This window comes from Crotalus tigris, unplaced genomic scaffold (genome assembly GCF_016545835.1).
Source record: "Crotalus tigris isolate CLP2741 ecotype Arizona unplaced genomic scaffold, ASM1654583v1 scf7180000019173.45859301935:6455823, whole genome shotgun sequence".
Classification (NCBI taxonomy): domain Eukaryota; kingdom Metazoa; phylum Chordata; class Lepidosauria; order Squamata; family Viperidae; genus Crotalus; species Crotalus tigris.
The window spans coordinates 2,753,678-2,781,646 of NW_024097414.1; the positions used below are offsets into that span (position 1 = coordinate 2,753,678).

A 27,969-nucleotide genomic window follows, 5' to 3' on the forward strand; every position below is an offset into this window, starting at 1 on the left:
TGCCTTCTTTGAAGCTCGCTAGCAACTGCCATAGCCAGGGGGGAGGAAGCCTTTGGGAGGGGAAGAGTGCCGGAGGTGTGAAGGAATTTTGTGGGAAATTGGGGAGTATGGATCCTGACAGGAACTTCCTCCTTCCAAGGACTTGGGAAAGGAATTTGCTGTGGCTCCAGACGCACCACATCCCCAAAACATTGGAACAGGACCCAATTGGGCCACTCTCCCAAGGGGGAGGGTTTGGGGGCATTGGGGATTGCTTTCAATACATATGATTTTCGCCCGGTTTTCCTTGCCTGAGCTTGCCTCGCTCGCGCTGCACTCAACATCTCTAGTAAAAGTACCTTTGGTCTAACACCTACGGAGTCAAGTGTCCTTCTTTCTTGGGGATCAAGTCTGACAGTGGCTTCTGCTTCCTAGTCACCACAAATTCTAACCCCATCTAGAGAGATTGGGCAAGGCTCTCAAGAAGAACCAACGGGCAGACGTTCCAAGGCCAAGCTTTGTCCCAGAAGCCTGTTTATCGCCTTCAGATGTTGTGGGAGTTTCATCACTGGAAGCTTTCAAGAAGAGACTGGGCTGCCATCTGGGTCCCCTGCTTGGGCAGGGGGTTGGACTAGATGACCTACAAGGTCCCTTCCAACTCCGTCATTCTGTTATTGTCTCCCTATCAAATCCTTAGCTAGGCAGATGTCCAGGTAGTCCACAACTTACTACCACAATTGTTATTCTAATTCTATTCTTCTCCTCTTTCCTATTACCTATTTCCTTACCCTCTTATGACCATAACTTTGCTGCTTTGTATCTTACGATGTATATTGTTTTGTTTAATATCCTAGTATGATTTATGTAGATTGCTTATTTAGCAGCCTAGGACTACCGCTAAGTGTTGTCTCTTATGATTGCCGATGAACGTATCTTAGGATAATTATGATCGTGATTTATCACTTGTTGCTTGCATGTACACTGAGAGCTTATGCATCAGGGACAAATTCCTTCTGTGTCCAATCATCTGTCCCAAAACATACTAGGAAGGTCGGCGTAGTCCATCAGGAACTCCAGCCGGTAAATGGCTTCTCGGATTTCACGGCGCAGCTTGAAGACGGTGACTTCGCTGGATTTCTTCAGGTAGGCTGTCAGCTCCACCAGCTGCTCGGTGGTCAAAGGCACTTCGCTGACTTTGTCCGCGATGATATTGTACTGGTTGCAAATGCTTGAAACGAAGGAAGAAGGCAGAGATTACAAATGACAAGTCGGTCTCAACTGACGAGCAAAAAGTGAACCCAATTTTTCCGTGGCCAAGCAAGACAGCGGTTAAGCGGGTTTCGCCCTATTTCAGGATCTTTCTTGCCACGTGCGCTGTGAATCCTGGCAAATGCTAAGTGGACAACAGGGTTGTTGACTGGCTTCCCCACTGACTTTCTTGTCAGAAGGGACACAAAAAAGGAATCACATGGCCCCAGGAACACTGCAACCGTCATAAATACGAGTCGGTTGCCAAACGTCAGTATTTTGGTCACATGACCGCAGGAACGCTGCAACAGTCGTAAACCTGAAAAACCTAAGTCATTTTTTTTCACTCCCATTGTAACTTTGGTCCCTAAATGAATGGCTATAAATTGGCTGTAAATCGAGGATTGTCTGTGTTCTAATCCCATCTGCACAGCTTATTTGCTATTTATTCTTTTGTGACGATATGCAAAGTGGAACCTGCCTGCGTACACTTCCACTGCAATTACAGGTCCTTCCAAGGCGATCCCTCATGCCGGAAATTCTCCATCCTCTCGGGTGAAGAACTGATCTTAGCCATACCTCTTGTTGAGGTTCCTGTTTTCCTCCACTTCAAACTCAATCAATCTGTCCTTCAGCCGCTGGGTCCGAGTGCAAAGTTCTTCGTTCAGTTTCAAAGCGTCCAGGCAGAAGAGAGCCAACGGGACGGTGACGTGCAAGGAAGCAATTTCCTTCTTCAGTTTGGTCAAGCCATCAATTTTCTGCCAGGTGACAGGGATGGTTACAGCAGGGGAAAAAAGAAAAAGTTAAGGATTTCCATTAATTGACTTGGCAACTCAGAGCAAATTCCATTTTCCTCCAGAACTGTTTTTTACACTTACAACTGGCCGGGCTAGAAGACCTCCATGGTCGCTTCCAGCTCTATTCTATTCTATTCTATTCTATTCTATTCTATTCTATTCTGTTCTGTTCTGTTCTGTTCTGTTCTGTTCTGTTCTGTTCTGTTCTGTTCTGTTCTATTCCTGCTCCACTCCATTATTTCTATTCTATTCTATTCTATTCTATTCTATTCTATTCTATTCTATTCTATTCTATTCCATTCCATTCCATTCCATTCCATTCCATTCTATCCCTCATTCTGTTCCGTTCCGTTCCATTCCATTCCACTCCACTCCACTCCACTCCACTGCACTCCACTACTCCACTCCACTCCATTCCATTCCATTCCATTCCATTCTATTCTATTGTCAGTGGGAGAAGCCAGATTCAACTTAACAACTGGGTAACTTATCAACTGCAGCTATCCACTTAACAACTGTGGCAAGAAAGGTTGTAAAAATGGGGCAAAACTCATTTAACAACAGAAATTGGGGGCTCCGTTGTGGTTGTAAATGCAGGACTCCCTGTACATGCTTTTTTTCTACGCGTGCTGTTCCTAGGATTACGTGAGCACAAAAATGCATTTTTTGCCCAAGAAAAAGCCATACCTCTACAAAGTCTTCCAGGTCGTGCCTTTTGCTTAAAAAATCAGTCACCTCCTTGTCGGCATTGTTATTCAAGAGATCGTTGTATTTCCTGTATACATTCAAGTATCTTCAATGCAGAAAGATCGTGTGGAAAAGAAATTATTTAAAGTGATTTAAAAGAGAAATCACAGAATGGAATGAAATGGTGGCCACCATCTTCCCCCCACCCCACAGGAATCTCTGCCAGATGGGAAACATCAGGAGAAGTTCAGAAAGGAACGGCAGAGGAAAAATTTCTGGAATTAAATACGGGGAAATCTCCTCTGTCCTGCATTCTTTTATTTCTGCAAACTTACTTCTGTGGACCGATTAGGTTGAGATGAAATATCTCTGCAGTTTTTTGTACATAGCTCGCCACCAACATTTCATCCTTGTTGACAGTGCGAAGAATCAGGTCCTCTCCTTTTAACTCTGGGAAAAGTTTCACTTGAACCTAAAATAAAATAGACAGGGACCCCGGTCTATGGTGACTTCTTCAAGAGTTCAAGCATGGAATAACCCAAGACGTGAACCCAGCCTTGTTACTCCTTTGAAAACATCACTGCTTCAGATAGGAAGGCGGTGCAGAGAGTGGTGAGGACAGCAGAAAAGATCATTGGCATTCCCTCCCTCCCATCCAGGACATAGCACAGAAGCGTTGTTTGAGCAGGGTCCACAAGACCATCTGGGATACCACACATCCTCTTCATGACCTGTTTTCCTTGTTACCTTCTGGGAGGAGGCTCCATGGTATCCGTAGTAGAACATCCAGAATCAGCCATAGTTTCATTCCATACAGCATTAACCTTGTGATCTCTTAAGCTTCCTCCTTCCGTTATATATTCAAGATGGACAGTATTTAATATTTGTTTGCTATGTATGTGTAGGGGTCTGGGTCTATATATATGTTGTACATAGTATGTTTAGGTGTGTGTCATGTATGTGTTTCACTTTGAGAGCGGGCAACTAAATTTCATTTTTGAGGTGTGCCGTTGTGCCCACAGTAAAAAAAATGACAATAAAGCTTATCTTATCTTATCTTCAGCATACCTTTGGGAGACTTTCAGAATGTTTGAGAATCTCAAGAAAACAGCGGTAGACTAGATCCCACAAAGACTGCACGTCAGGATCAAATATAATAGATGGATCTTCCACGTCTAGTTTAAGGACCAATATTTGAGGAATGAAGAACTGCATGTCTTGATAAACATCACCGAAATCATTGCCATCCTCAAGAGAAAGAAGGAAAGAAATCATGAGATCCTAGGCAGGGAATAACCAGAAAGGATCGGTTTTCGGGATCTGGGGCCCTAGCGATCCCCTTTTGCGACCTTCTGACAAGCCAAGTCAATTGGGGAAGCCAGATTCACTCAACGACTGTGTGATTCGCTTAACAACCAGGGCAAGAAAGCTTATAAAATGGGGCAAAATTCACTTAATGAATGTCTTGCTCAACAAGGGAAATTTGGGGCTCCGTTTGTGGTCATAAGGCGAGGCCTACCTGTCCTCCACAACCTACCTTGTGTATCTTAAAAAAGTCAATGAGATCCTCTAGAGAATTGATGACCATCTCCCTCAGCTGCAAGGACATCAGGATGGCCACCGAAGCGAAGTATTCCTCTATTTGCTGAGAGGAATCTAAGTCATTCTGCGGGGCCAGGTGCAACCACTTCTCTTTCTGCTCCACAAAAAGTTCTGCACACTTGGGGATCCACCTGTAATGACAGGGAAAGTGTCACTTGCCCAGGTATTTTTTTTTTGAGGGGGGCAACAGTTCAATGAGACGAATTGCAAAGGCCTTGGGATCATATAGCATAATATCGGCACTGCATAATCGAAGCCAAAAACCGAATTCCCCTACTCCAATTAACAGTCCATTTAATCCTCCAGGGAAAGATTGAAGGCAAACAAGGTCCAGGCAGAAGAAGAACATTGTGGCTTCAAAATCTAAGGGACTGGTTTGGATAAAACTCAGCAGCACTTTTTCGTGTGGCTGCTGATAAAAACAGGATCGCCAACATGATCGCCAACGTCCGATAACGGATATGGCACAAGAAGAAGAAGAATTAACAGTCATAAATCACATTCCCCAATTAGCTTGAAATGCGGGCTTCCTCTCCAGTTCCCCACCCCGCCAATTCTTTATCAGCTCTGGGCTCAATAACCTTGATTCTCACGTTAAGCTTAGTGTTGTTATGTCTAGCTGAACTCTCGTTCACATCATCTAACTCTAAAAGCAAAGGGGAAAAAGATGGCTACATTTCCAGCTGTTGTCAATGCAAAACATCCGATGTTAGCAGCGTTGACACGCTGCAGCAAGTGAGTTGGTAAAACGGGGCAAGATTCACTTAGCAAATGTTTCTCGTCACAGAAAGTTTGGGCTGCACTGCGGGCGCGAGTCCAGGACTGCCCGTCATTGGGGCACGGCTGGAATATTTCTAACCTGGTCTGAAGGATTTCGTGAGCTTCCTGGCACTGCCTTTGGATCAGCTCTTCAAATTCACTTGGTAGGAGGGGCAAATCGCCCTGTAGGATCTCCTTGGTACGAACAAATCTCAGATCCGTAAACCTGGATGGGAGAGAGAGAGTCACACAATTTGTGTCATTTAGAACTGTGCCGAGGAGTTTATGCCTCTTAGAATCGAAGCACTGAATTGCAGAAGAAAACCGAGTCAGCCTAATGCCCTCCCAACAATCGGTGTCCTCATTTTACCGACATCGGAAGGACGGAAGGCTGAGTCAACCTTGACCCAGTCAGGATCGAACTGCAGGCAGCCGGTAGTCAGCAGTCCTGCACTCGTAACCACTGTACCACCACGTCTCATGATCCCATGTGATGCTGCAATGGTCTTAAATACCTGCCCATTGCTTCCTGACTGAATTTTGATTACTTGACCGTGGAAATGCTGTGATGGTCATAAGTGTGAGGACTGGTTGTAAGTCAGATTATTCAGTGCTACTGCAACTTCCAAAACCAAACTGTTTGTCGTTGAATTGTTTGGTGACCTTTCATTGCAGTTGTTACCTCAGAAGGTCGCAAAAGGGGATACCGTGACCCCGGGACACTGCGACTGTCATAAATACGAGTCAATGGCCAAGCCTCTGAATTTTGATCACATAAGGAATGTTGCAATGGCCGTGTGAAAAATAGTCCTACGTCGCTTTTTTCAGTGCTGTTGTAACTTCGGAAAGTCCCTAAATGACCAAACAACTTCGCTAAACAAATGGTTGATAGTTGAGGACTACCACTAGTCACGAGCTGAGGATCAGCTGAGGTTGTGACAAGAGGACCTGCCTCGAAGCTTATTTAAGGATAGCAAAAAAAATATTGTTAAGCAGGAGCACTCACTCAGTAAACCAGAGTTGCTGCAGAGCGAGCATCATAGGATTAACTGTGAAGAGATGGGTCTCGTTCCAGATTTTGGTTTCTTGGTAAATTTTGTGCCAAGGAACTGGAGCCCGGATGACTCGTTGGGGAAAAGGTTGAGGAATGTTGCGTATAAAGAGTCTTTTCTTCTCCTTTGGATCCATCAAGATGTAATCAACTAGCACAAAGAGAACAAGGTATTAGAAGCAAACCAGAAAATAATGAAACACAATCCAATCTTTAGAAAGCTATAGTCCAATGGTTCTCAACCTGTGGGTCGGGACCCCATTTGGGGTCGAACGACCATTTCACGGGGGTCGCCAAACAACGCAGTCCGCCATTTTTTCCTGACATGTTAAGGGTCAAAGCCAGAAAAATAGACAAAGCAATTCCATAATATGGCTTTGAAATGACCCCTGTGTCTTATTAATCTGAACAAACAAATATTTAAGTCCAGTTGATTGTGTTAATAAAAGACATACATACATACATACATACATACATACATACATACATACGGTGCATACATACGGTACATAAAAATATAAATAAACCAGCCAATCACTCTATCTTGCCACACAAAACCTGATTCCCCCATTCTGGCATTGCAGGAAGTCCTGGGTTGACCCTGAAGAAGTATGTTGTATGAATCTAATCGCTATGGCTAGAAACCATCATTTATAGCTTGGAAGGTTGGCCTGATTTCATTTACCCAGCATATTATTCAAGCTACAGTTTAGCCAGCTCAGCATTCAGAACCTCTGATTCACTCAGCTAAAATTTCAAGGTAAGACTTGAATTCCTGGGGTTCTACTTGAAGGAAGCGACTGTCAAGAACTTTCACGATTTCATTTCTCCATCCAAGGACACTTTCCTCCCTCCACTCACCGATGTTTTTCATGAGCCAAATCTGGTAGTCGCTTTGAATTTCTTCCATCAAGCTGTTCAATAACCCCTCCAGCTCCGGGCTGGCGAGGAAAACACTTGGGATGCGAGTCAAAATATTGTTCAGCACGTTTTCATCCTGCAGCGCTAACATGTCTTTCCGAATGCCTTTATGGATGTAATAGCAATATCTCTGCAAAAGACCCAAAAGGTATTTTCAAAAAAATAAAAAAAAAATCAATCAGCAGCATTACAATCCTTGGGATCCTCCTGCCTGCCAATTCAGACAACAAAATATCTATTAAATGTTGTACGATGGCCTTTCGCATTAGGGGAAAAAAAGTGAACAGGTAATCCTTGACTTGCAGTTGAAATATATGGCTGTGAAAGTTGGACCATAAGAAAGGCTGAGCACCAATGAATTGAGGCCTTTGAACTATGGTGCTGGAGAAGATTCCTGCGAGTCCCCTGGACTGCCAGACGATCAAACCGGTCAGTCCTAGAGGAGACCAACCCCAACTGCTCTTTAGAAGGCCAGATCCTGAAGTTGAAACTCAAGCATTTTGGCCAACTAATGAGAAGGACTCACTGGAGAAGAGCCTGATGCTGGGAAACATGGAGGGCAAGAAGGGGACGACAGAGAATGAGGTGGCTGGGTGGAGTCACTGAAGCAGGAGGCGTGAGCTTAAATGGACTCCAGAAGATGGTAGAGGACAGGAAGGCACAGAGGAACTTTGTCCATGGGGTCGCGATAGGTCAGACACGGCTTCGCAACTAACAACAACAAAAAGTCCTTGACTTATGACCAGTCATTTAGTGACCAAAGTTACAATGGACCCCCCCCCAAAGATACTTAACACCTGGTTCCAAAGTTCCAATAGCTAGCCCCCCACCACCACAATCACGTGACTGCATTTTGAGTGTTCGGCAACCTGCCATTTGCAGTGTCCTGTGATCAAAACTGCCCCCAAGTCCCCAGGTCTGCTTAATGACTCCCTCAAAAAAGAACCCCCCCCCCAAAAAAAACTAATAAAACCAGTTGGTCAAGTGATGATCTGCTTTATGACTATTCCAACTTGCAGCCCGAACGGGCAGAATCCATTCTGCAACATGATCCTGGGACAAATATATTTGTAATTGGCAGACTCCATTATGTTTGTAAGTCGAGGACCACCTGTTCCTCTGTTGGAAAAAGTCAACTTCCCTAATTCCCTTTTACTGTGTATCTCAGATAAATGGAAGAATTTGCCTTAATCATGAGACCAAACTAGCTCTCCCACGTGAAAACGACCTGGTAATGGAAAGCTTTGGAACCATCCTGGTTCTGTATCATTTAAATCTGCTAATCAAAGATGCCCATTGCAAATTGGTTTAGCCACCTGCAGATCTTCCTCTGTGGGTTCCTGTTGTGCTTTGCTGATCTCCTCTTCGTGCTGGTGCATCACAACAAATTGCTGCTCTGGGGTCAGAGGCTGGCTGTCTGAGTAACACGGGGCTCCCTCCTCCACCGTTTGAATGTCCAACCTCAACAGATCCAGACTGCACACTTGGGATACAGTTTCAGCCCTGAAATGAACCACAATCAACAGGTGAGTCTGTCTGTGGAGATTCTCCATCAGCCAGGTCAGGATTGTCCCAAAAGTGCTTTTTTTTTTTCTTCAAAAGGCAACTAGAATTTCTTGGGGTTTTTTCCTCGAAAACGTTTTGTTTCTCATCCAAGAAGTTTGAGTCAGAACTGAAGAAGCTTCTTGGATGAGAAGTGAAACGATTTTAAGGAAAATAGAATAGAATAGAATAGAATAGAATAGAATAGAATAGAATAGAATAGAATAGAATAGAATAGAATAGAATAGAATAGAATAGAATAGGAAATAGGAAATAGGGAATAGAATAGAATAGAATAGAATAGAACAGGAAATAGGGAACAGAACAGAAATAGGAATAGGAAATAGGGAATAGAATAGGAAATAGGGAATAGAATAGAACAGAACAGAACAGAACAGGAAATAGGGAATAGAACAGAACAGAATAGAATAGAATAGAATAGAATAGAATAGAACAGAATAGAACAGGAAATAGGGAATAGAATAGAATAGAATAGAATAGAATAGAATAGAATAGAATAGAATAGAATAGAATAGAATAGAATAGAATAGAATAGTTGGAAGGGACCTTGGAGGTCTTCTAGTCCAACCCCCTGCTCAGGCAGGAAACCCTCAGACAAATGAAAGTCCAGTTGTCTTTTGGAAAAACACTGTTGGGACAACACTTAAGTCCTGAACCTGGCTAGCTAAAAAAATCAACTATCCCTCTCCCGACAGAATTAGCCTGCCCCCCCCCCCCATGCCAGCAGGAGTGGCTTGCTGCGGTTCCCATCAGCTGAGGAATTTCAGCTGGTGGGGTCCAGGAAAAGAACCTTTTTTTGCCGTACTCCCGCTTTCTGGAATTTCTTCCTGCCCCCCGCTCCCCCAGGTCAGATCTGCTCCAAAGACATGGCTGTGCCAACTAGCCCGGGGCCCCCATGGGGATATGGCAGATGGAATAGGGGGCAGCCCATTTCCTCTCTGTGTGCACTGTGGTTCTCTCCCTCTCCATCCTGGTTAGTTTTATTTTAATGGGTTTCTTAAATTGACCGATCGTTGGAACCTTTTAGTCTGCATTGTATTCCATGTCTGCAAGCTGCCTAGAATCGCCTTTGGTGAGATCAGCAGCATACAAGTTTGATAAACAAGCAAGCAAACAAACAAAGCCTCCAGAGGGCTATGCTTGTTAGTTAGAAAGGCTTGTTAGTTACAAGGGCGTGTTCGCTACAAGGGGACACGATACAGTTTGCCTGGCTCTAGCGTAAGTTAAAAGTTTATACACCTTGTTTCCTGACTTAGCATATCCGAGCAAAGACAGCCAATTGTAGCTTATTCCACAAACCATGATTAAATGAACTACGTCTTAGGGAGCACACCTGCGAAGCCAAGCATTACGGTTTGTAAGCTCTCTTTTAAGGCTGAGAATGCTGTGTGAACTTTGCAAAACATGGGCTTATTCAAGGGTGCTGTAACTTGTTCAACCGTACCTACTGAATAAGTATAAAGGTAGCAATACCTTTCATATTCTCCCTCGAGGTTCTTTACATACATTTTCATCTTCTTTTCGGAGGGTGCATACTCTTTAGCAGCTGGGGGATCCCATTAAAGAAAAGCCTCCATCAAAATAAGAGAGGGAAAAAAAGAAAAAGAAAGAAAGCTAATCCAGATTAGACATTGATCCTTACACTGTGATCCCCAACCCCCAGTCTGTGAACCGGTACTGGGCCACAGCATGTCAGCAACTGGTCCACACAAACAAACAAAGCCCCATCCACAGGATGCAGACAACACACAAAACCATGTCTCCTCCCGTCCATGGAAAAAGCTCTCTCCATGGAACCGGTCCCTGGTACCCCAAAGGTTGCGGACCTCTGCTCTACGTTGTTGAGCTGAGGAGGATACGTGGACATTCAGCTTTCTGTTTGGTGGTCCCAGAAACCTTTCTGATTCGGAGAGGGGAAGCCAGCTTCTGTAGATCTTTCATCTTCAAGTCGCGTGCGGTCAAGGTGTAGTTGTTGGCGATGGAGTTGCTTGGCGTGCGGAAATGACACTGTTCCTTCAGGGGCACTGCCAGCATCCAAGATGCTCGTTGCATAAGCGTGGGGTAGTGGCTGCTCTCCTGGATCATCTAAACCCAGAACGAGGAGGAGAAAAGAAACAGGATATTCCATTAGAGAAGCTGATGGGGACAAAGGGCAGGCAGGTGGTCCTCCACTTACGACCAAAATTGAGCCTCAAATTTCCGTTGCTAAACAAGGCATCCCAAAGGTGCTTTTCCAAAAGGCAATTCTTGGGAGGTTTTTTCTTCCTCTTGAAAACATTTCGCTTCTCATCCAAGAAGCTTCTTCAGTTCTGCAAAATCGGATGCAACTTAACAACCGCCTGGCTCGGCAACAGAAATTCTGGACCCAGTTACGGCTGTAACTCGAGGACTACATATAGATTTGTCGTCGCTGAGAAAACCATTAGACTGGCACAATTGTTATAGCCCAATTCTTTTCCTCTTAACAAATTCATGGTAACCTGGGAAAACGCCTTTCGAGGGAATTGCTTTCTGTTTTAGGCAGGGAACTTATTTCCTGGCATAGACACGACAAAATATCCCAGATGGAAGTGCAGGAACAGGTTCCATCACTGAGAAATACCGGCAAACTCCTTGTAATGCTGCAATTGCCTCCTTCAAATGAAGCCGCCCACATAAGTTTGCATAACTTAGAGGACTATACGTCGGTTGGTTGTCTCCTCAAGCAAATAAACAGAGGCACTGTACAAACTTGAATCCAATCTCTTGCTAAGCCTCTCCAAACACAATGTGTAATTGTATAAGTAGTCCTCGACTTCACGACCAGAGAAAAAATCAAAAGTGAGAAATGCAACTCAACGTTACAGTCTGGATGGCATTAAGTTTAGGAAGCTAGTCAGTTTTGCTTTCGTTCCCTGCAAAACCCTTGAACAAAAAGTCACTCCATATTTCTAGCATCAGCCATTTGCCCAGGATGGAGGAAGCCCCAAACTAAACTAATTAATCTTCTTTTTTTTTTCCAGATTACTGCTTGCGCCCAATGAGTACAGTTAATGCTCTTTTAGCCACTGCCTTGCTTAGCAACCATTTTCAGTTATGACAGTGATGAAAAAAATAACTTTAAAACCAATCCTCCTATTTATAACCTTCGCAGGTCTTGGAAGCAAAGGAAAGCTGATATACAGATAGATCTCATTTACCAACTGCTTTGTTCAGCAACAGTCCAAAGTTACAACAGTCCTGACAAAGTATCTTTACAACCAATGCCTTCATTTGCAACTTAGCGATAAGCATCGGTCGTGGGATTGCCAATACAGTCAGAGCCTGTGGTCCTGTGTCTGACCAGTTCCTTTTTTTTCCTCTTGCAGAATGGGGAGATTGGAGAAGACGGATTTACAAGAAAGTAAGCAGGCAGGCAATGAAGAATACACTGGGCTGTTTGCCTGGCATGCTCAGGGCTGCCAGTGCCACCGCATTATGTGTATTCCCTCTTATGTGCTTGCTACTCTCTTCTAATCCCTTCTTCTCTAATCTTTCTACTCTGGAAGTGTGGGGAGGAAAAAAAAATGTCAGGCAGAGGTGAGATTGAGGGGAAAAAAAAGCCAAGCAATTCTGTAGGCAATCTCTCCAGTGCCCGACGCTCTTTTTCTCCTTCCCTGCCAGCAGAGAAATTGGAGAGGAAAGGATTACAAGTGAATAAGCAGGCATATAATGGGAATATATCAAGCTTTTTGTGCGGCGCGCTCACAGTTTTCTTTCGTGTATTCCCTGTTGTAAACCAGTTTATTCTCTTATAATCCCTTCCTCTTCAATGAATGTAAATACACACATTAATTCCCTTCTGGATAATTATCCCAGCTCCCAGATGAGCATGGCAGAGGGGAAATAAACAAAAGGGAAAGATTTGAAACTGATCAACCTTGTCAGTTTTCACCAAGCTATCCCAGTGCTGCTGAGGTGAGTGGGGGAAAGGAAAGCGACAGTTGCTAAATTGCTCGATTTCCCACTTAGCAACCGCTTCAGTTAACAACAGTTGCCGGTCCCAGTTGTGGTTGCTGAACAAGAACGACCTGTATTGTTCTCGAGCTGGTTTCCTATAATAATTATTTTCTAATAAGAATGCAAGGACTCACCTGATACAGTTGGGAGGGATCAGAGGCCGCCACTGAAGGCAAAGAGGGCAATTCGGGTATCTGCTTTGCATGGCTCATATTATAGATAGAATCAGTCTGTGTCTAAAAAATATGGGGGGGAAAGCTTCAAGAAAATGCAAAATGTATCTAGATCATAACATTGTAGTGCTACAATCCTGTTTTCACCCCTGCCATCCTGCATTTAAATTGGTCTGGGGGAAAAAAACCCAAAACCCAAGTCTGGGCTTTTTTTAAAATTACGAACCCATTTTTTAGAAACCAATCCTGGATCCAAGCCACTTTTTCAATTGTGGAATTTAAAGATTTGTCAGATGGCTCCTAAATTTCTTAGGATTCTCTTCATGCAAATTTTTGAATGGATCAGCAGACCAACCCACCTCACAGGGTTGTTGTAAGGAAAATAGAGGCAGGAATATTAGGTATTTGTGCCACCTTGAGTTATGTATACAAAAGATGGTATACAAAATATAATAATAACTACGAGGCTTTAGAATAAAATCAAGGCGGGATGACCCCAGGGAGAATCCCACACTTTTAACAGACTTTAGGGCCCCCTTCCTGCAAAATACAAGACAGGAAGCCTACATCTCGGAAACAGGATTGTGTTTCTGGCACAATAAGCAAACCCAGACAATGTTTTCATAAGAATTATTCAGGCTTACCCTCAAAATTTGGGTAATCTCCTTTGGATTCATGTTGAATATTTCTTAGGATATCTTCCTCTTCTTCCAAAATATCAATTAGATCAATGAACTTTCCAAAAATAAATCCTTATTGCGGCTTTAAACATCTAGAAGAATCACACCAGTTGACAGTCAAAACAACCCCCGTTATGCTACGATCCATTTTTATAATATTCCTTCATGAGGGCACCCACTGAATGTATTTTCAAACACCCCTCCCAAGTTAGGCTAGGTAGAAAGAAACGTTATCTTATCGTTAGGAACTAGGAAGTGATCCACACTCATTCTGAAGCGGGAGGGAGGGAGGAAGAAGAAAGGAAAGGGAAAGGAGAGGAAGAGAGAGGGAGGGAGAAAGGAGGGAGGAAGAGAAAAGAGTGGAAAAAGGAGGGGAAGGAAGGAAGGAAGGAAGGAGAAAGGAAAAGGAGAGGAGAGGAGAGGAGAGAGAGAAAGGAGGGAGGGAGGGAGGGAGGGAGAGAAAAGAGGAAGAAAGAGAAGATGGGAAGGAAGGAGAAAGGAAAGGGAGAGGAGGAGAGAAAGGAGGGAGAGAAAAGAGAGGAAAAAGGAGAAGAGGGGAAAGAAGGAAGGAAATGGAGAGGAGGGAGAAAGAGAGAGAGAAAGGAAGGAACGAAAAGAGAAAGGAAAGAAGGAAGGAAGAGGGAGAAAGAAAACAACAGAAGAAAAGAAAGAGAGAGAGAGAGAAGGAAGGAAGGAAAGAAAGAAAGAAAGAAAGAAAGAAAGAAAGAAAGAAAGAAAGAAAGAAAGAAAGAAAGAAAGAAAGAAAGAAAGACAAAGCAAAGCCGGGCACTTTCAAAGCAAACAAACACCCGTTTCTTTTGCCTCTTCTCAACCTCAGCCACGGCCACATAGGGGCCCAGAGGACTCCCCGCCACTCCAGCTCCTGTCCCAGTCACCTGTTCCTGTCCGCGCTGGGGAAGCAGAGCTCAGAAAGAACTTCTGCTCTCCGACATTCTCTCCCCCTTCTTGCGCGCTCGGGGTAACCGAGGGGACCGCATTGCTGTCGCTAAGCAACCTGACTCCGCTCTTCCCACAACCCCCCCTCCCCACTCTGCCCATTTGGCTGCCCTGCCACGCCATTCCTGCCAGCCTGGATCTTCACCAGCGGCTCCTGCGAAAGGCGGTTTGTTTAACGAGCAAACACGGTTTGGATATGGTAAGGTGGACGGGGCACTTCAGGTAGAACCAGGGGGGGGTGACCCGGGCAGGGGAGGAGAGGGGGCAAAGATCTTCGAGGGAGGAAAAGCTCATAGTATATAGGGAGTCCTCAACTTACGTCCACCACTGAATTTATGTTGCTAAGTGAGAAATTTGTGAAGTGAGCTTTGCCCCACTTTACGACTTTGTTTTGCCACATTTGTTAAGCAAATCACTGCAGTTCTTAAACTAGGTCGTTAAGCGAATCTGGCTTCGTTGACTTTGTCAGGTCACAAAAAGAGATCACGTGACCCCACCCAGGACTGCGACCGTCATAAATGTGAGTCAGTTGTTGAGCATCAGAATGTAAATCACATGACCATGGGGAGGCTGCAAGGGTCCTAAGTGTGAAAACGGTCATAAGTCACTCTTCTCAATGTCGTCGTAACTTCGAACAGTCGCTAAATGGACTGTAAATGAAATCAGGCAAAACTCCCTTAGTAAATTTCTCACCTAGCAATATAAAGTTGAGGACTACCTGGACTACCTCTGCCTATCTCACGTCCTGGAGAAAGAATTTGATAGGGAGACAATGACAGAGTTGGAAGGGACCTTGGAGGTCATCTAGTCCAACCCCCTGCTTGGGCAGGAAAACCCTATAGTACCATTTCAGATAAATGGTTGTCCAATCTCTTCTTCAAAGCCTTCCAGTGATGAAGCGCCCACAACTTCTGGAGGCAGGTTATTCCACTGGTTAATTGTTCTGTCGAGAAATTTCTCCTTAGTTCTAGGTTGCTTCTCTCCTTGATCCACCCGTTGCTTCTTGTCCCGACTTCGGGTGCTTTGGAGAATAGCTTGACTCTCTGGAGCAGCCCCTGAGATATTGGAAGACTGCTATTATGTCACCCAATCAATCAGAATAGAGCTGGAAGGGACCTTGGAGGTCATCTAGTCCAACCCCCTGCTCAGGCAGGAAACCCTATAGTACCATTTCAGACAAATGGCTATCCAGTCTCTTCTTAAAAACTTCCAGTGTTGGAGCACTCACCGCTTCTGGAGGCAGGTTGTTCCACTGGTTCATTGTTCTCACTGTCAGGAAATTCCTCCTTAGTTCCAGGTTGCTTCTCTCCTTGACTAGTTTCCATCTATTTGTTTCCTGTCCTACCTTCAGGGGCTTTGGAGCCTAGCTTGACTCCCTCTTCTTTGGGGCAGCCCCTGAGATACTGGAAGACTGCTATCATGCCCCCCCTCGTCCTTCTCTTCGTTAAACTAGACATCCCCAATTCCAGCAATCGTTCCTTATATGCTTTAGCCTCCAGTCCCCTGATCATCCTTGTTGCTCTTCTCTGCACTCTTTCTAGAGTCTCAATCTCTTTTTTACATCGTGGTGACCAAAACTGGATGCCGTATTCCAGGTGTCGCCTTACCAAGGCCTTGTAAAATGGTATTAACACTTCACCTGATCACATCTTTTTTTTATCATATTTATAAACATCGGCACCAAGAGGCCGGGCAGCCTGCCAGGGGCGGTCCGGGCCCCAAAAGGGATGCCGTCTCCCGCAGCCTGAGCAGCGCCAACCGCATCCGCCGCCATCCTCCTGCTGGATCCGCCGCATCGCTGCGCCCTGCAAGGGAGGAGCCGGGCCGCTTCCCGGAGAGGCCGAGCCCGCCGGCCTGGAGGCAAATCGAGCTAATTCGGGCCGAGTGACGGGCAGGCGGGCGGGCGAGGCGGAGGCGGCTCCCTCCTCAAGCGCCTTGCCGGCCCGGGAGCGCCCAACAGGGCCGAGCAGGCTGGGCCGGGGGAGGCGAGGCGAGGCGGCGGAGGTAAGGCCGAGGGAGCGAGGCAGGCCCGGCCCGCTTCGTTGCCTTTCCCTGCGGGGAGGAGAAGGAAGAGGCGCGGCGGCGCCTTCCGAGGCCGAGCAGCCGGCCGGCCTGCAGGCGGAGGTTCGACCTGGGAGCTGCTTTCCCGCGGACCCTGCTCGGGCTTCGGGGGGGGGGGGAAGGGGGTTGACGTTCAACAGGGCAGTCGGCCGTCCCGGGGCCCCTCAGGGGCTGCTGAGGGTGGAGGGTCAGGCAGAGGTTCACCAGGACAGATTCTCCACCTTCTCCCCCCCCCCCCGCAATTGCTCCTGCTGAGTCTGGAGGGTCAGGCAGAGGTTCAACAGGACAAATTCCCCCATGCTGAGTCTGGAAGGTCAGGCAGAGGTCCAACAGGACAGATCTCTCCCTTCCTCCCCCCCCAATTGCCCCTGCTGAGGCTGGAGGGTCAGGCAGAGGTTCACCAGGACAGATTCTCCCCCTTCTCCCCCCCCTGCAATTGCTCCTGCTGAGTCTGGAGGGTCAGGCAGAGGTCCAATAGGACAGATCTCTCCCTTCCCCCCCCCCAATTGCCCCTGCTGAGGCTGGAGGGTTAGGCAGAGGTTCACCAGGACAGTGGTATCCCTCACACTGTCCTTCAGGTCCTGCTGAGGCTGAAGGAGCAGGCAGAGGTTCACTGGGAAATATTTTCCCCTCCTGCTGCTCCTCAGGTGCTGCTGAGACTGCAGTGTCAGGCAGAGGTTCAACAGGACAGTTCTTTTTTTCTTCTCCTGTCCTCCCCCCCCCCCCCCAGCCCTGCTGAGGCTGGAGGATCAGGCAGAGGTTCCCCAGGACAGCGCCCTTGCTCATTTGGTGCCCTGCTTTTGTCAAATTTTGAAGAATTGCTGGGTATTTTGGGGTGCAGTCTTGCAACTGGATAGCTATAGGAGGCAGACAGGCAGAAATTCAACAGGGCATCTACTACCCGGTGAGAGATTGGACTGTTTGGATATTTGTTTCTGGATAGCAAAGATAATCTGAACAATTCCTTCAGCATCTCAGGGATGTTTCAAAAAAAGAAATCCTTTTATTTATTTTTCTTCCACCTGCTTTGTTTGTTTTTTTTCCTACCTCTAGAAGAATCTACATTGTGGAAACATTATAAAGCTGTAGTAAACAGGCAGCCTTTGGAGTTTGCCAGTGCAATTGCAAAGGTTCTACTAGGAATTGCAACTATGTGGAATCCGACTCCTGTAATAACAGGAAAGGGGGGGGGGGAATGAAGTTGTTTCTAAAAATATACATTTCGTAGCAAAATGGGGATCTTAAAGGTTATTGCCTAAGAATGTTTGAATACAGGCAGTCCTTGACTCACAGCCAACAATTGAGTTCAACCTTTTGGTTGCTAAGCGAGACATTGACTTTGCTTGTCAGAAGGTCGCAAAAGGGGATTGTGTGACCCCGGGGGAACATTGCAACCGTTGTAAATATGAACCAGTTGCCCAGCATCTGAATTTTGATCATGTGACCCCAGGAATGCTGCATCGGTCATAAGTATGAAAAATGGTCATAAGTCACTTTTTTCAGTGCCGTTGTAACTTCGAACGGTCACTAAATAGACTGTTGTAAGTCGAGGATAACTGAATAACCTTGTACTAAAAGTAGGACTACCTGTAGACTCCTTATTGCCTCCAGAAGTTGTGAATGCTCCAACACTGGAAGAGATTGGACAGCCATTTGTCTGAAATGGTATAGGGTTTCCTGCCTGAGTAGGGGGTGGACTAGATGAGTTCCAAGGTCTCTTCCAATTTTATCATCATCATCATCATCATTATTATTATTATTATTATTATTCCTCTCTACGGACTATAGTCTGCTTTACATTTGGGAATCTGAATAAATACAGCAGTCAAAATATTCCTTTTTTCATCCTCTTTCTAGGATTTAGGATTTGAAAACAAATTTAGGATTTGTTTTTAAGCTTGAAAGCGTCACCATGTCGAAAGAAGTGAAGGAGCTCCAGAAACGTTGGCTGGCGATGATGGATACGGTACATAGCAACTCACATGTGAGTTACGGAGAAATTTTATCGCTGTTGAAGTCACATTTTCCTTCTGTTTAGGGAAAGACCAGCTAAAACTAAAAGTCGGGATAAATAAAAATTGGATGGAAAGGAGAATTAATCCTCCCTTACACGCCTTGTTTCTTGTCTCAAAGCCATCGTTGCATTATAACTGGGCTAAAATTTGGCAAGCTTGTTTTGTGGGAACCCAACCCAACCAGTAGGGTTAGGGTTATGGTAATGCAAAATCAGCCAATTGGATTTGTGCAACGGATGATGTTTAAATCATGCGTAAACTTGCGCGAACACAGCTTTGCAAAGATATTGGGAGGAAATGGCAAAAAATATTTGGTTGTACCTTGGAGTCCTAGTGGACAATCGCTTAACCATGAGCCAGCAGTGTGCAGAAGCAGCCAAAAAAGCTAATGCAATCCTGGGTTGTATAAACAGAGGCATAGAATCAAGATCACGCGAGGTATTAGTGCCACTTTATAAAACCCTAGTAAGACCACATCTGGAATACTGCAGCCTATTTTGGTCACCATATCACAAAAAAGATGTTGAGAGTTTGGAAAAAATTCAGAGAAGAGCAACTAAGATGATCAAAGGCCTGGAGACTAAAACATACGAAGAATGGCTGCGGAACTAGGGTTTGGCTACTCAAAAAAAAGAAGAAACAGGGGAGACATGATAGCAGTCTTCCAGTATCTGAGGGGCTGCCACAAGGCAGAAGAGGGGGTCATATTATTTACCAAAGCACCAGAGGGAAGGACAAGAAACAATGGTTGGAAACTGATCAAAGAGAGAAGCAACCTGGAATTAAGGAGAAATTTCCTGACAGTGAGGACAATCAACCAGTGGAACAGCTTACCCCCAGAATTCTTGGGCACTCCATTACTGGAGATTTTAAAGAAGAGATTGGACAGTCACTTGTCTGAAATGATATAGGTTCTCCTGCTTGAGCAGGGATTGGACTAGAAGACCTCCAAGGTCCCTTCCAGCTCCATTCTATTCTAAGAGACCTGTATTAGGCTCGCCTTAATTCAATATGATTTCCTCTTGTAAGAGCTTCACTTCCCAGAATAAATTCTCCAAATCTTTTAAAAACATTTTTTCTTTTTCCTTTTATATCCCAGGTGCTTTCTTTTATGAACTCCAGAGTTGGCCAGTACTTAGATGATCACCCTTTTGTTGCCCTCTCCCTGATGGTGTTTATCGCAGCCTCAGCCGTTCCGATTGCATTTTTTCTGGTTTTTGTCGTCACTACCACAGTCCTGGCGTGCATCGGAGTGATCGTCATGGAAGGTAATTCACGTCTTTGGGGGAAAGAGTTGGGATGGCGCCTCCATGCCTCTCCAGAGACAGCTTTCAATGTGATCCTTCAAGACAATAAATAAAGTTAAACGGGCTTGAAGTTTAATGGCAGAAAGCCTGTTCCCTTGGCAACAGTGCAGAAGTAATTCCTCATTGCCTCCTTACAGGATTTTATTCACTCTCCTACTCTAGCCTACTACCCTTAGATGTTTTAGAGGCCTCCCGAGTAAGAACTAACCAGGCCTAACTCTGCTGAGCGGTCCTACCTAGACCAGCCATAAATTTGCTGGGTGCTGCCATCTATTGACAATAATGCAATAAAAACACGATTGCTAGAAAAGCCATAAGAAGGCTTGTGACATCTTCTCCTTGCTAGGTTTCGTAATATCCTTGGGTGGCGTCACCTTGCTTTGCATTCTTGGTGGATTGGGCATGCTGTCGCTGCTGGTTTCCGGAATGCTGAGTGTTTGTTACCTGTCTCTTACAACCCTGCTCAGCTACTGGCCCATTCGAGAGTAAGTACCCCAGGTCTGATAATAAATTATATTCCGTATATTGTTCCAGAGCAGCTACAGACCGTCGGACGGTGCAGGAGAAGAGCAGACAGAGCTTGGGGGGTGGAGTCGAGAGAGGACGTAGCTTAGAATCGTTATGTGTCCATGTTCCAAGTCCAGCCCCTCCCCTTGAATTCTATTAATTCTTACCTAGCAACAATTCAGTGCTGATTTTTAGTGGGCTGGATTCTCCTCCGTAGGCTTGAGCAATAAATCTCCTGAACTGGAACTTCCAGTATGTCTGATCCTGATTCTTCACCCCTGACAGACTAGCCCACATTGGCTGCCTTGACATGCCTTTGACATACCTTCCAGACAGGTGTTGTGCCAATGTTTTGCAGGAAATTTCGTTCCAACAGATCAGCGGAGCTCCTGCATTGTGCTGAACTATAGTTTGCTTTAACTGTAGGTTGTGAACAAGCGGTAACGAATGGCCTAGCCTAGCTTGTGCCAAAAGCTAAGTTTTGAACTGTGGTTCACAAGCCTCGGGAACTAGCTTCACTCTTAAGCCCTGTTTCGGTTCTTCTTGACTTTGTATAGTTCATAGACCAGGTTTCATAATAAATCTTTCTTGCGCTTCCCACCACATTTGACTCATTGTGACAAATCATGGTTTCACAAGCCAGTTTGGCACCATTTCTTGCCCCAGTCACTGGCTTAGCAGTATAAATTCAGGAAAAATAAAGGGCACTTTCTGATTCACTTATTCCCCTCCAGCCTATCTCCAGTCCCTGAGCTTGTCTTCATTTCAGTGCCTAGCAGAGCCCACTTCTACAAGATTGTGAAGTGTCACAATCGGTAATTTTTTATGCTTCTGCTGTAGCCTATTTTTGTCCTTCTCTAGGCTATTTCCACTTTAAACTATAATTGCAGCATGGACTGCATTCTCCTCACAAACCAACATCAGTTCCTATTTGCGGCCATTCACATCCCACACTTATCCCCAAACTCAAAAATTATAATTAGCTTGTGGTCCAAACCCCAATATCTGTGATCAATTTATATTTTGCAGGATTTTATCTGTGCATTCCCCTTCATTGAATGCACCCTGCATTGGCACAGCAGGCAAACTCAGGCCTTACCCCGCAGAGGTACAGTTTTTGCTGGAACCAACCATCAGCCTAAACAACGAAATGCCGACTGATGCTAAACAAAATAACACAACCTCCCAACTCATCTATTTTTAAAATTCAGGGCATTCTGTTCTCCTTTTGAAATGGCTCTTAAAACCAGGTCACGTAGTCACAAATATTCTGAAAATTTGGGACAAGATCCCTGTTAGCTAATGAGATGTCACCCCTGAAAGCTGCAATCTTGATCGTTTTTTTTTTTTTTGTCTCTCTCTCTCTCTCTCTCTCTCTCTCTCTCTCTCTCTCTCTCTCTCTCTCTCTCTCTCTCAGGGGCCCGTCCAAGAAAGAGAATGCCAATGGAAGCAGTTCTGTCTCCAATCTCATTATTGACTAGGAAGCAGAAACTTCTCACAAGGGGTGAATAAATTGGATAGCGGCTCAAAATGTCTCCCGACAGTGGCACTTTAACAAAAAAAGAAAATGTAGCTGGAAAAAAAACATCCTTGTTACAGTATTCTGTAGAATTGTTTACCCACCAAGAGGACCAGGGTTCAGCTCCTTATTAACAGGGAATTAAGAGACTGATTTCTCCAGAGCCGGAGGCTAATATAGCCAAGCCCTCGCTCCCAATTATTTTGAAAACCTTCTCGGCAGCTTTTAGGCAGGGTTTTCACGCACGGTTGCTCCTGGAGCTTCAGGAACCCAACGACAGTGTTGATTTTGATTTTAACGTGGGAAACGGAGCAGGGGAATCTATGCCCGACTACATTGCTGGCGACGGCAAATGGAACCGAAATACGGGCCGTGGCAAAGACCCCAAATTAAAGCCGGTACATCTCTTTACGATTGCCTTTCGGGTGGGGCAGGTCAAGCGTTTTTGATTTCTTTGTTTCTAGGGGGGGTTGTGTTCTGCCTTTTGTTTGTTTGTTGCATTTAGCAGCTTTGCAGAAAGCTGGATGGTTAAGCACAGTAGTTTTTCTTATGCCAAATATCGGTCACTCTAGGTCTAGTTTGAATTTTTTAAAAAAGGTTTTTTCTTCTGCTTGGTTGCTTAAAGCTGTCATCAAATATACTTTTTGCCACTTACTTTTCATCCAGGCTGTCTCTGTCCCATTTCTCAGCTTGCACCAACTGTGTGAATGTGTGAAGGGCCAGCACATCACTTTTAGCTCTCGAGATACATATATATATATATATACAAACACATACACAAATAATATATACATACACATACACACACACACACACACACACACACACATATATATATATATATATATACACATATATACATACATACATACGCACACACACACATGCACACACACATATATAAAGGTGTATATATACATTGTAATCAAACTGAAATGGAACCGAACTGAAATTCCATTCCATTTTTTAACCTCCTCTACTTGATAGCTTTTTGGAATATGTTTTTGTCACAAATCAGATGCAGCTCTCGGGCCTGAAAAGGTGTATATATGTGTGTGTACACACACAAACACACACACACACACCCTTTTCAGGCCCAAGATCTGCATGTGACAAAAACATATTCCAAAAAGCTATCAAGTGGAAAAGGTCAAACATTAAATGGAATTTCAGTTCAGTTCCATTTCAGTTTTGATTACAATTAAACGCCGGCTGGATTGATTACAGCACAGGCACATCCTTAATCATTTTTCTCTTTGGTTAGATTAAAAACTAAGGTGGTAACTTTCAGAGGTCCTAAATTTCTGGCCCAGGGTGTTTGTTATGGGTGTGTGATCCAGAGCCTCAAATGGTGAATCTTGGGGCTAAGCCTTCATTCAGCTAGCTTGGACTTGAATTTAGCTAAATGCAGATTGTTCAGCAAATGGAGACAAAAATTATAAAAGGGGACATGCCGTCTTCTAGCATTACTTTTATACTCCCCTAAATGTAGAGCTAGGTCTTAGGGATTCTTCCCTCTGTGTTTTGGATTCTGGATACACAAGCTGGATATCTGGGTAACAATCTGTCCAAATACGCTCACCAAAGACCAAGCTTAAGATGACATTGACAAAATTTTCCCCACCCTACATCAAAAAATACGCTGGTAGAACTCAACTTAGGATCACAGTTGAATTCTGGGAGTTGATGCCTACCACTCTTAGAGTTGCGAGATGGAGAAACACTGGTATAGGGTGAGGTTAGGATGAAGAGAAAGGAAATGGGTGATAGAACAAATGAAATTAGGATTGCACTGTTTTTTAAAAAAAAAATTATTTTATAATAGAAAATCAAATACTAAACAGTAAAACAAAACGAAACAAAACAAAAACATACATTCAATCCTAACAACAACCAAAAAGAAAAAAAATAGTGTACAAAAAAGGAGGAAAAAGTGGTCAATTAAATTTAACGTGTAGGATCCACCCTAGCTGGGTGCTGTAAAAAAAAAAAAGCAATAAATTTCCCCCCCCCCTTTTACAAATATATATATAAAAGAAGAAAAAGCAGTCAACAGGTGAACATTACACTACTATTCAAATCCCTGTTAACCGTCTGTTATTACATTTAGCATATAGAAAGTCCACAAACGGTTTCCAGTCTCTTATATAGTTGTCTAGTCCATTATCTCTGATCAAAGTAGTTCATTTCACTATGTCTGCTAATTCAACTTCATTCCCTTTTTCTTCCTAGTGTTTGTCAAGTACAATCCTCACTACCGTCACCATGTGAAGGCATAGCCCCCCCCCATTTTTTTTTCAATTGACTTGTCCATCATACCTAAAAGGAAAGCTTCCGGTTTCATTAATATTTAAATCTTAAAATATATGTTTTTTGCATTGTCATTGTTATATTTATCCAGTATGTTTTCACATCTTTGCAAGAGCACCGCCAGTGATAAAATGAAGCTGGATTTTTGACCATGGGATTACCCTGTTCAATTTGGCCTCTAGCCCTGCTGAGCGAGGTCTGTAACCCACTTCTTGCCCATAGGAGACCCTGGATCACACTCCAGGAATGCCAACTCCAGGAGAAAAAACAGCCAGTCTTTAATACACAGAACTGACAAAGCCGCACAGCGATGTCGTTTGTGCTCCGTGTATCTTCTGAATGCAATTGCTTTAGCTCGTGAGCAGCATTGGATCAACTCGGCCCCATAGGAAAAGCTTTCTTAAATTCCCTTACTTGATTCCCATTAGCTGGAAGACTCACCAGTTGGAAACACAATCACACAGCAAAGAGGAGGAAAGACCCTGGGAGGGGGGGAGCTTTCCAACCTCTTTTTGCCCAGTTCTCTCCCCCCACACACACACAAACACACAGATTTGCACAACACCCTCTAGTAAAATGTGCTGGCTAATTTCCATCCGAGTTGTTTTGCTGGCTTAATTCAATCCATCCACTCCTGGGGATAACTCATTAAACCAGGTTTGGCTCTGGTTCATGCCTGCAGCCCCCTCCCACTCCCCCAGCTGTACGGCAAGCATGTTGTGGTCTTAAACCCCACAGCTCCCGTCCTTGTTTCCAAGCTAGGCAGCAAAGTCCTCCCCAAAAATGCACGGAGATGGTCTGTCTTTGGCGTGTGCAGAAGGCGGTATAGGAAAGCAAGCAAAGTCAAGAGAAGCCAGTAGGGCTGTGTGTGTGTGTGTGTGTGTGTGTGTGTTCTTTCCTGCAGCAGGCAAAACTGCTCATCTCGAAGAATCAGAAAATGTGGAAGGCATGAGAGAGCACATCTCCTGGGGAATCCATCTCCACATGATCCCACCTCACCGTCTTCTCCCCACCAGCCCAGGGATCTAACTGCTTTCCAACGCTCCCTCCCAGAATGGATTTCCTAGCCAACCAGACTTCCAACGATTCCGCTCTAAACATTTCAGAGCTGGGACAAGCCTTCCCTCCCGACAACGGTAAGCTAAAGCAGAAAAATGCAGGGAAATGAAGAATGAAAGAGAAAGAGAAGGATGGGGTTGATCCCAAACTTTCTCTGATCTTTAAACCTGGAGGGAGACGATGAAGGGAGAGACGAAGGCAGAAACTAGCCAAGAAATATTAGCCAGTTAGGGAAAGGGTGCATTTTGGGGTTTCAATTGAAGCCGGTGACTCCCTTTAGCTGCGCTGATTTTGTTCGTTTTCACATTGTTAAAATGCTCAAGATGATGTGGCTCTGTGTGTTTGTGTATTAAAGCCAAAATTAGGTAAGGTAATTTTTGGCGTTTCCCTTTGTTGACTAAATCACCATCGGTGAGATTTGCACCTTAGGCTTAGGCGAATTCTGATTGATTTGGGGTTTTTTTAATCTGCTTTTCAAACCCAGCCAAGAGAATACTTGGTGTCCTTGTAATGTGGAGGATCAGACACCCCTGTGACTGTTGCAAAATGATTCTGCTTGGCACTTTGATTTGGATGGTTGGGGCAATTGAATTCAAGACGATCTCTCTAAGCATCAAAGGAAGTCAACCCAATGGAGCAGGCTGTTCAAAGCAGATGGAAAAGAGTTTCTGGGCATGCACAGAAAGCTCTTTTAGACCAAAAGGCAGCAGCTATGGAGTTTGGGGCTTCAAAGGACGCTTGGATTTAAGCACCTTGAAATCAATGGGACGCTTCAGAGCCCCAAAATAGTGTAGAATACAGGGGTGGGCAATGATGACTCCCTTTACAACCTGTGGACTTCAACTCCCAGAATTCCTTGAGCTCACAATTAGAAAACGCTGTGCATGTCTTGCTCATAATTCCTTGTACTTTATACTCTTCTTGTAAGGATTAGTATAGAAATCAGCTAATACAATGTAAGGCAGTGTTTTTCCACCTTAGCTAGCTGGGGAATTCTGGGAGTTGAAGTCCACACCTTTTAAAAGTTGCCAAGAGTGAAAAACACTGGTGGAAAGCTTCATCTTTAGCCGAGCCTTCTTGAGCAAGACATAGCACTTCAAAGACCCTTTCTCCCTCTCTCTTTCTTCCTAGGTGACCTCAGCTCCATGAGTTATTCCACCATTATCATGTCTGTCCTCTTTGGTATCATCTGTCTGGTAGGCATCATTGGCAACAGCCTGGTGATCTGCGCCGTCTTGAAGAAATCCAGCCCCAGCAGCAGCGTACCGGATATCTTCATTGTCAACCTTTCCTTGGTGGACCTCCTGTTCCTTCTGGGGATGCCCTTCCTCATCCACCAGCTGTTGGGCCAAGGAAGCTGGAAATTTGGAGGAACCATGTGCACCATCATCACCGCCTTGGATGCCAACAGCCAGTTCACCAGCACTTACATCCTCACCGCCATGTCCATTGACCGCTACCTAGCTACCGTCTATCCTTTCTCCTCCACCCGTTTCAGGAGGCCCCCGGTGGCCATCACGGCCATCTGTGTGCTTTGGGCCCTCTCCTTTCTCAGCATCACTCCCGTCTGGATGTACGCCCAGTTGATTCCCCTACCAGGAGAGCTTTTAGGGTGCGGGATACGTCTGCCAGACCCTCAGTGGGACATCTATTGGTATACCCTCTACCAGTTCTTCCTTGCTTTCGCCATCCCTTTTGCGGTCATCACGGTGGCCTACCAGAGAATCCTCCTGAAGATGGCCAGGTCTTCTGAAGCCCTCACCAGGCAAAGAGGCACCCAGCTCCGGATCAAAAGGGTGACACGGATCGCCATTGCCATCTGCTTGGCCTTCTTTCTGTGCTGGGCTCCCTTCCATGTCCTACAGCTTGTCCAACTAACCATTCAACCCACTTTACCCTTCTACTATGCCTACAATGTGGCCATCAGCCTGGGTTATGCCAACAGCTGCCTTAACCCTTTCATCTACATCTTGCTGGGGCAGAACTTTCGCCGGAGGATCACGGTCTCTGACCAGCCGGCAGATGTGGAAGGACTCTTCCAACATCAGGTCAAAAGCACCCCCGCAGACCCCAGTGAATCTGGGCAGCCTTTGCTACATTTGGTCTCTGTCTTGGCCAGATAAGAGATGACAAATGGATTTCTTTGGGTGAATTAACTCTAGGGATATGTGTCCATCCATGCCATTTTTGAGAACTTTTGGGACTTTTGTAAAAATGATCTTTTCTGCTTTGGACCATTATGGCGTAACCTGCAGGAGCAGGGTCCTTAAATAAATCACTCTTTTGCATACCTGGCAGCTTTAAGAGGTATGGACTTTAAGTATGCCGGCTGAGGAATTCTGGGAGTTGAAGTCCACACGTCATACAGTGACTGTGGCCAAATTTGGGGGGGAGGGAAATACTGAAATAAACAAATCAAAAGGTAGCTGAAGGCATCATGGACATTGTGTGCTTTTTTTTTTTTTTTTGTATTGAGATTCTCCAAATACACCAAACTGATCGATTAAGAAACATTTTAAATGACATCCATTCCCTCGTTGGAGGTGGGGCCGAAATCATTTTGGGACGAGTCCCGTGAAAACATTCAACAGCAATTTTGCTTGATAATTCTCATTTAAATTCAGTAACTCCATCTAATATTGTATTTCCGGGCATGCCTATGCTGATTAAATTACAAATACAATATTGTTCTACTTTGTGTTTTGGTTTAATTTTGCCTGGAAATTTAACCTTGATGTGTTTGTGAACTGTATTGTACAGTCCAAAATCTTGAATAAAGAGAATCTAACTTCCTTT

The 27,969-nt window shown here is 44.8% G+C and overlaps 3 protein-coding genes across 11 annotated transcripts in view; 2 read left to right on the forward strand and 1 right to left on the reverse strand.

The window, feature by feature from the left end:
- DNAH3 (dynein axonemal heavy chain 3) overlaps positions 1-15,667 on the reverse strand; it is a 67,111-nt gene extending 51,444 nt beyond the window's left edge. For 2 of the 5 annotated variants that reach the window (XR_005558735.1, XM_039360330.1), the window contains exons 1-15: positions 14,335-14,570; positions 13,403-13,530; positions 12,720-12,821; positions 10,467-10,692; positions 10,081-10,153; positions 8,361-8,547; positions 6,985-7,174; positions 6,079-6,274; positions 5,173-5,298; positions 4,249-4,444; positions 3,780-3,959; positions 3,047-3,183; positions 2,712-2,817; positions 1,807-1,985; positions 1,023-1,207 (exon numbers count right to left, since the gene is read on the reverse strand). Coding sequence is in view for 3 of the 5 variants with exons in the window: in XM_039360330.1 (XP_039216264.1) it covers positions 1,023-1,207; positions 1,807-1,985; positions 2,712-2,817; positions 3,047-3,183; positions 3,780-3,959; positions 4,249-4,444; positions 5,173-5,298; positions 6,079-6,274; positions 6,985-7,174; positions 8,361-8,547; positions 10,081-10,153; positions 10,467-10,692; positions 12,720-12,821; positions 13,403-13,435 (2,116 nt within the window). In the remaining 2 variants the exon portion in view is untranslated. Of the gene's footprint in view, positions 1-1,022; positions 1,208-1,806; positions 1,986-2,711; positions 2,818-3,046; positions 3,184-3,779; positions 3,960-4,248; positions 4,445-5,172; positions 5,299-6,078; positions 6,275-6,984; positions 7,175-8,360; positions 8,548-10,080; positions 10,154-10,466; positions 10,693-12,719; positions 12,822-13,402; positions 13,531-14,334; positions 14,571-15,240; positions 15,299-15,623 lie in introns of those variants that run through there. The other 3 variants (XM_039360332.1, XM_039360331.1, XM_039360334.1) reach the window with 3 other exon arrangements.
- On the forward strand, positions 14,572-22,465 carry TMEM159 (transmembrane protein 159). Of its 4 annotated transcripts, none has more exons than XM_039360343.1 (5): positions 14,572-14,594; positions 18,314-18,440; positions 19,571-19,739; positions 20,125-20,263; positions 21,703-22,465. In XM_039360343.1, exons 2-5 carry the CDS (start codon positions 18,369-18,371, stop codon positions 21,764-21,766), a joined length of 444 nt encoding a protein of 147 aa, XP_039216277.1. In that variant the 5' UTR covers positions 14,572-14,594; positions 18,314-18,368; the 3' UTR covers positions 21,767-22,465. The 4 variants fall into 4 exon arrangements, with proteins under 4 accessions (XP_039216277.1, XP_039216278.1, XP_039216275.1 ...); XM_039360344.1 differs by lacking the exon at positions 14,572-14,594 and adding an exon at positions 15,999-16,019; XM_039360341.1 differs by lacking the exon at positions 14,572-14,594 and adding an exon at positions 16,090-16,519.
- LOC120315641 (melanin-concentrating hormone receptor 1-like) lies at positions 22,063-27,965 on the forward strand. 2 transcript variants are annotated; one of them, XM_039360338.1, is made up of 3 exons: positions 22,063-22,202; positions 25,131-25,250; positions 26,305-27,965. In XM_039360338.1, the coding sequence occupies exons 1-3, from the start codon at positions 22,157-22,159 to the stop codon at positions 27,294-27,296; spliced, it is 1,158 nt and encodes a 385-aa protein (XP_039216272.1). In that variant the 5' UTR covers positions 22,063-22,156; the 3' UTR covers positions 27,297-27,965. The 2 variants fall into 2 exon arrangements, with proteins under 2 accessions (XP_039216272.1, XP_039216273.1); XM_039360339.1 differs by having other exon boundaries at positions 22,068-22,202; positions 24,037-25,250.
- Positions 27,966-27,969: the final 4 nt, after the last annotated feature.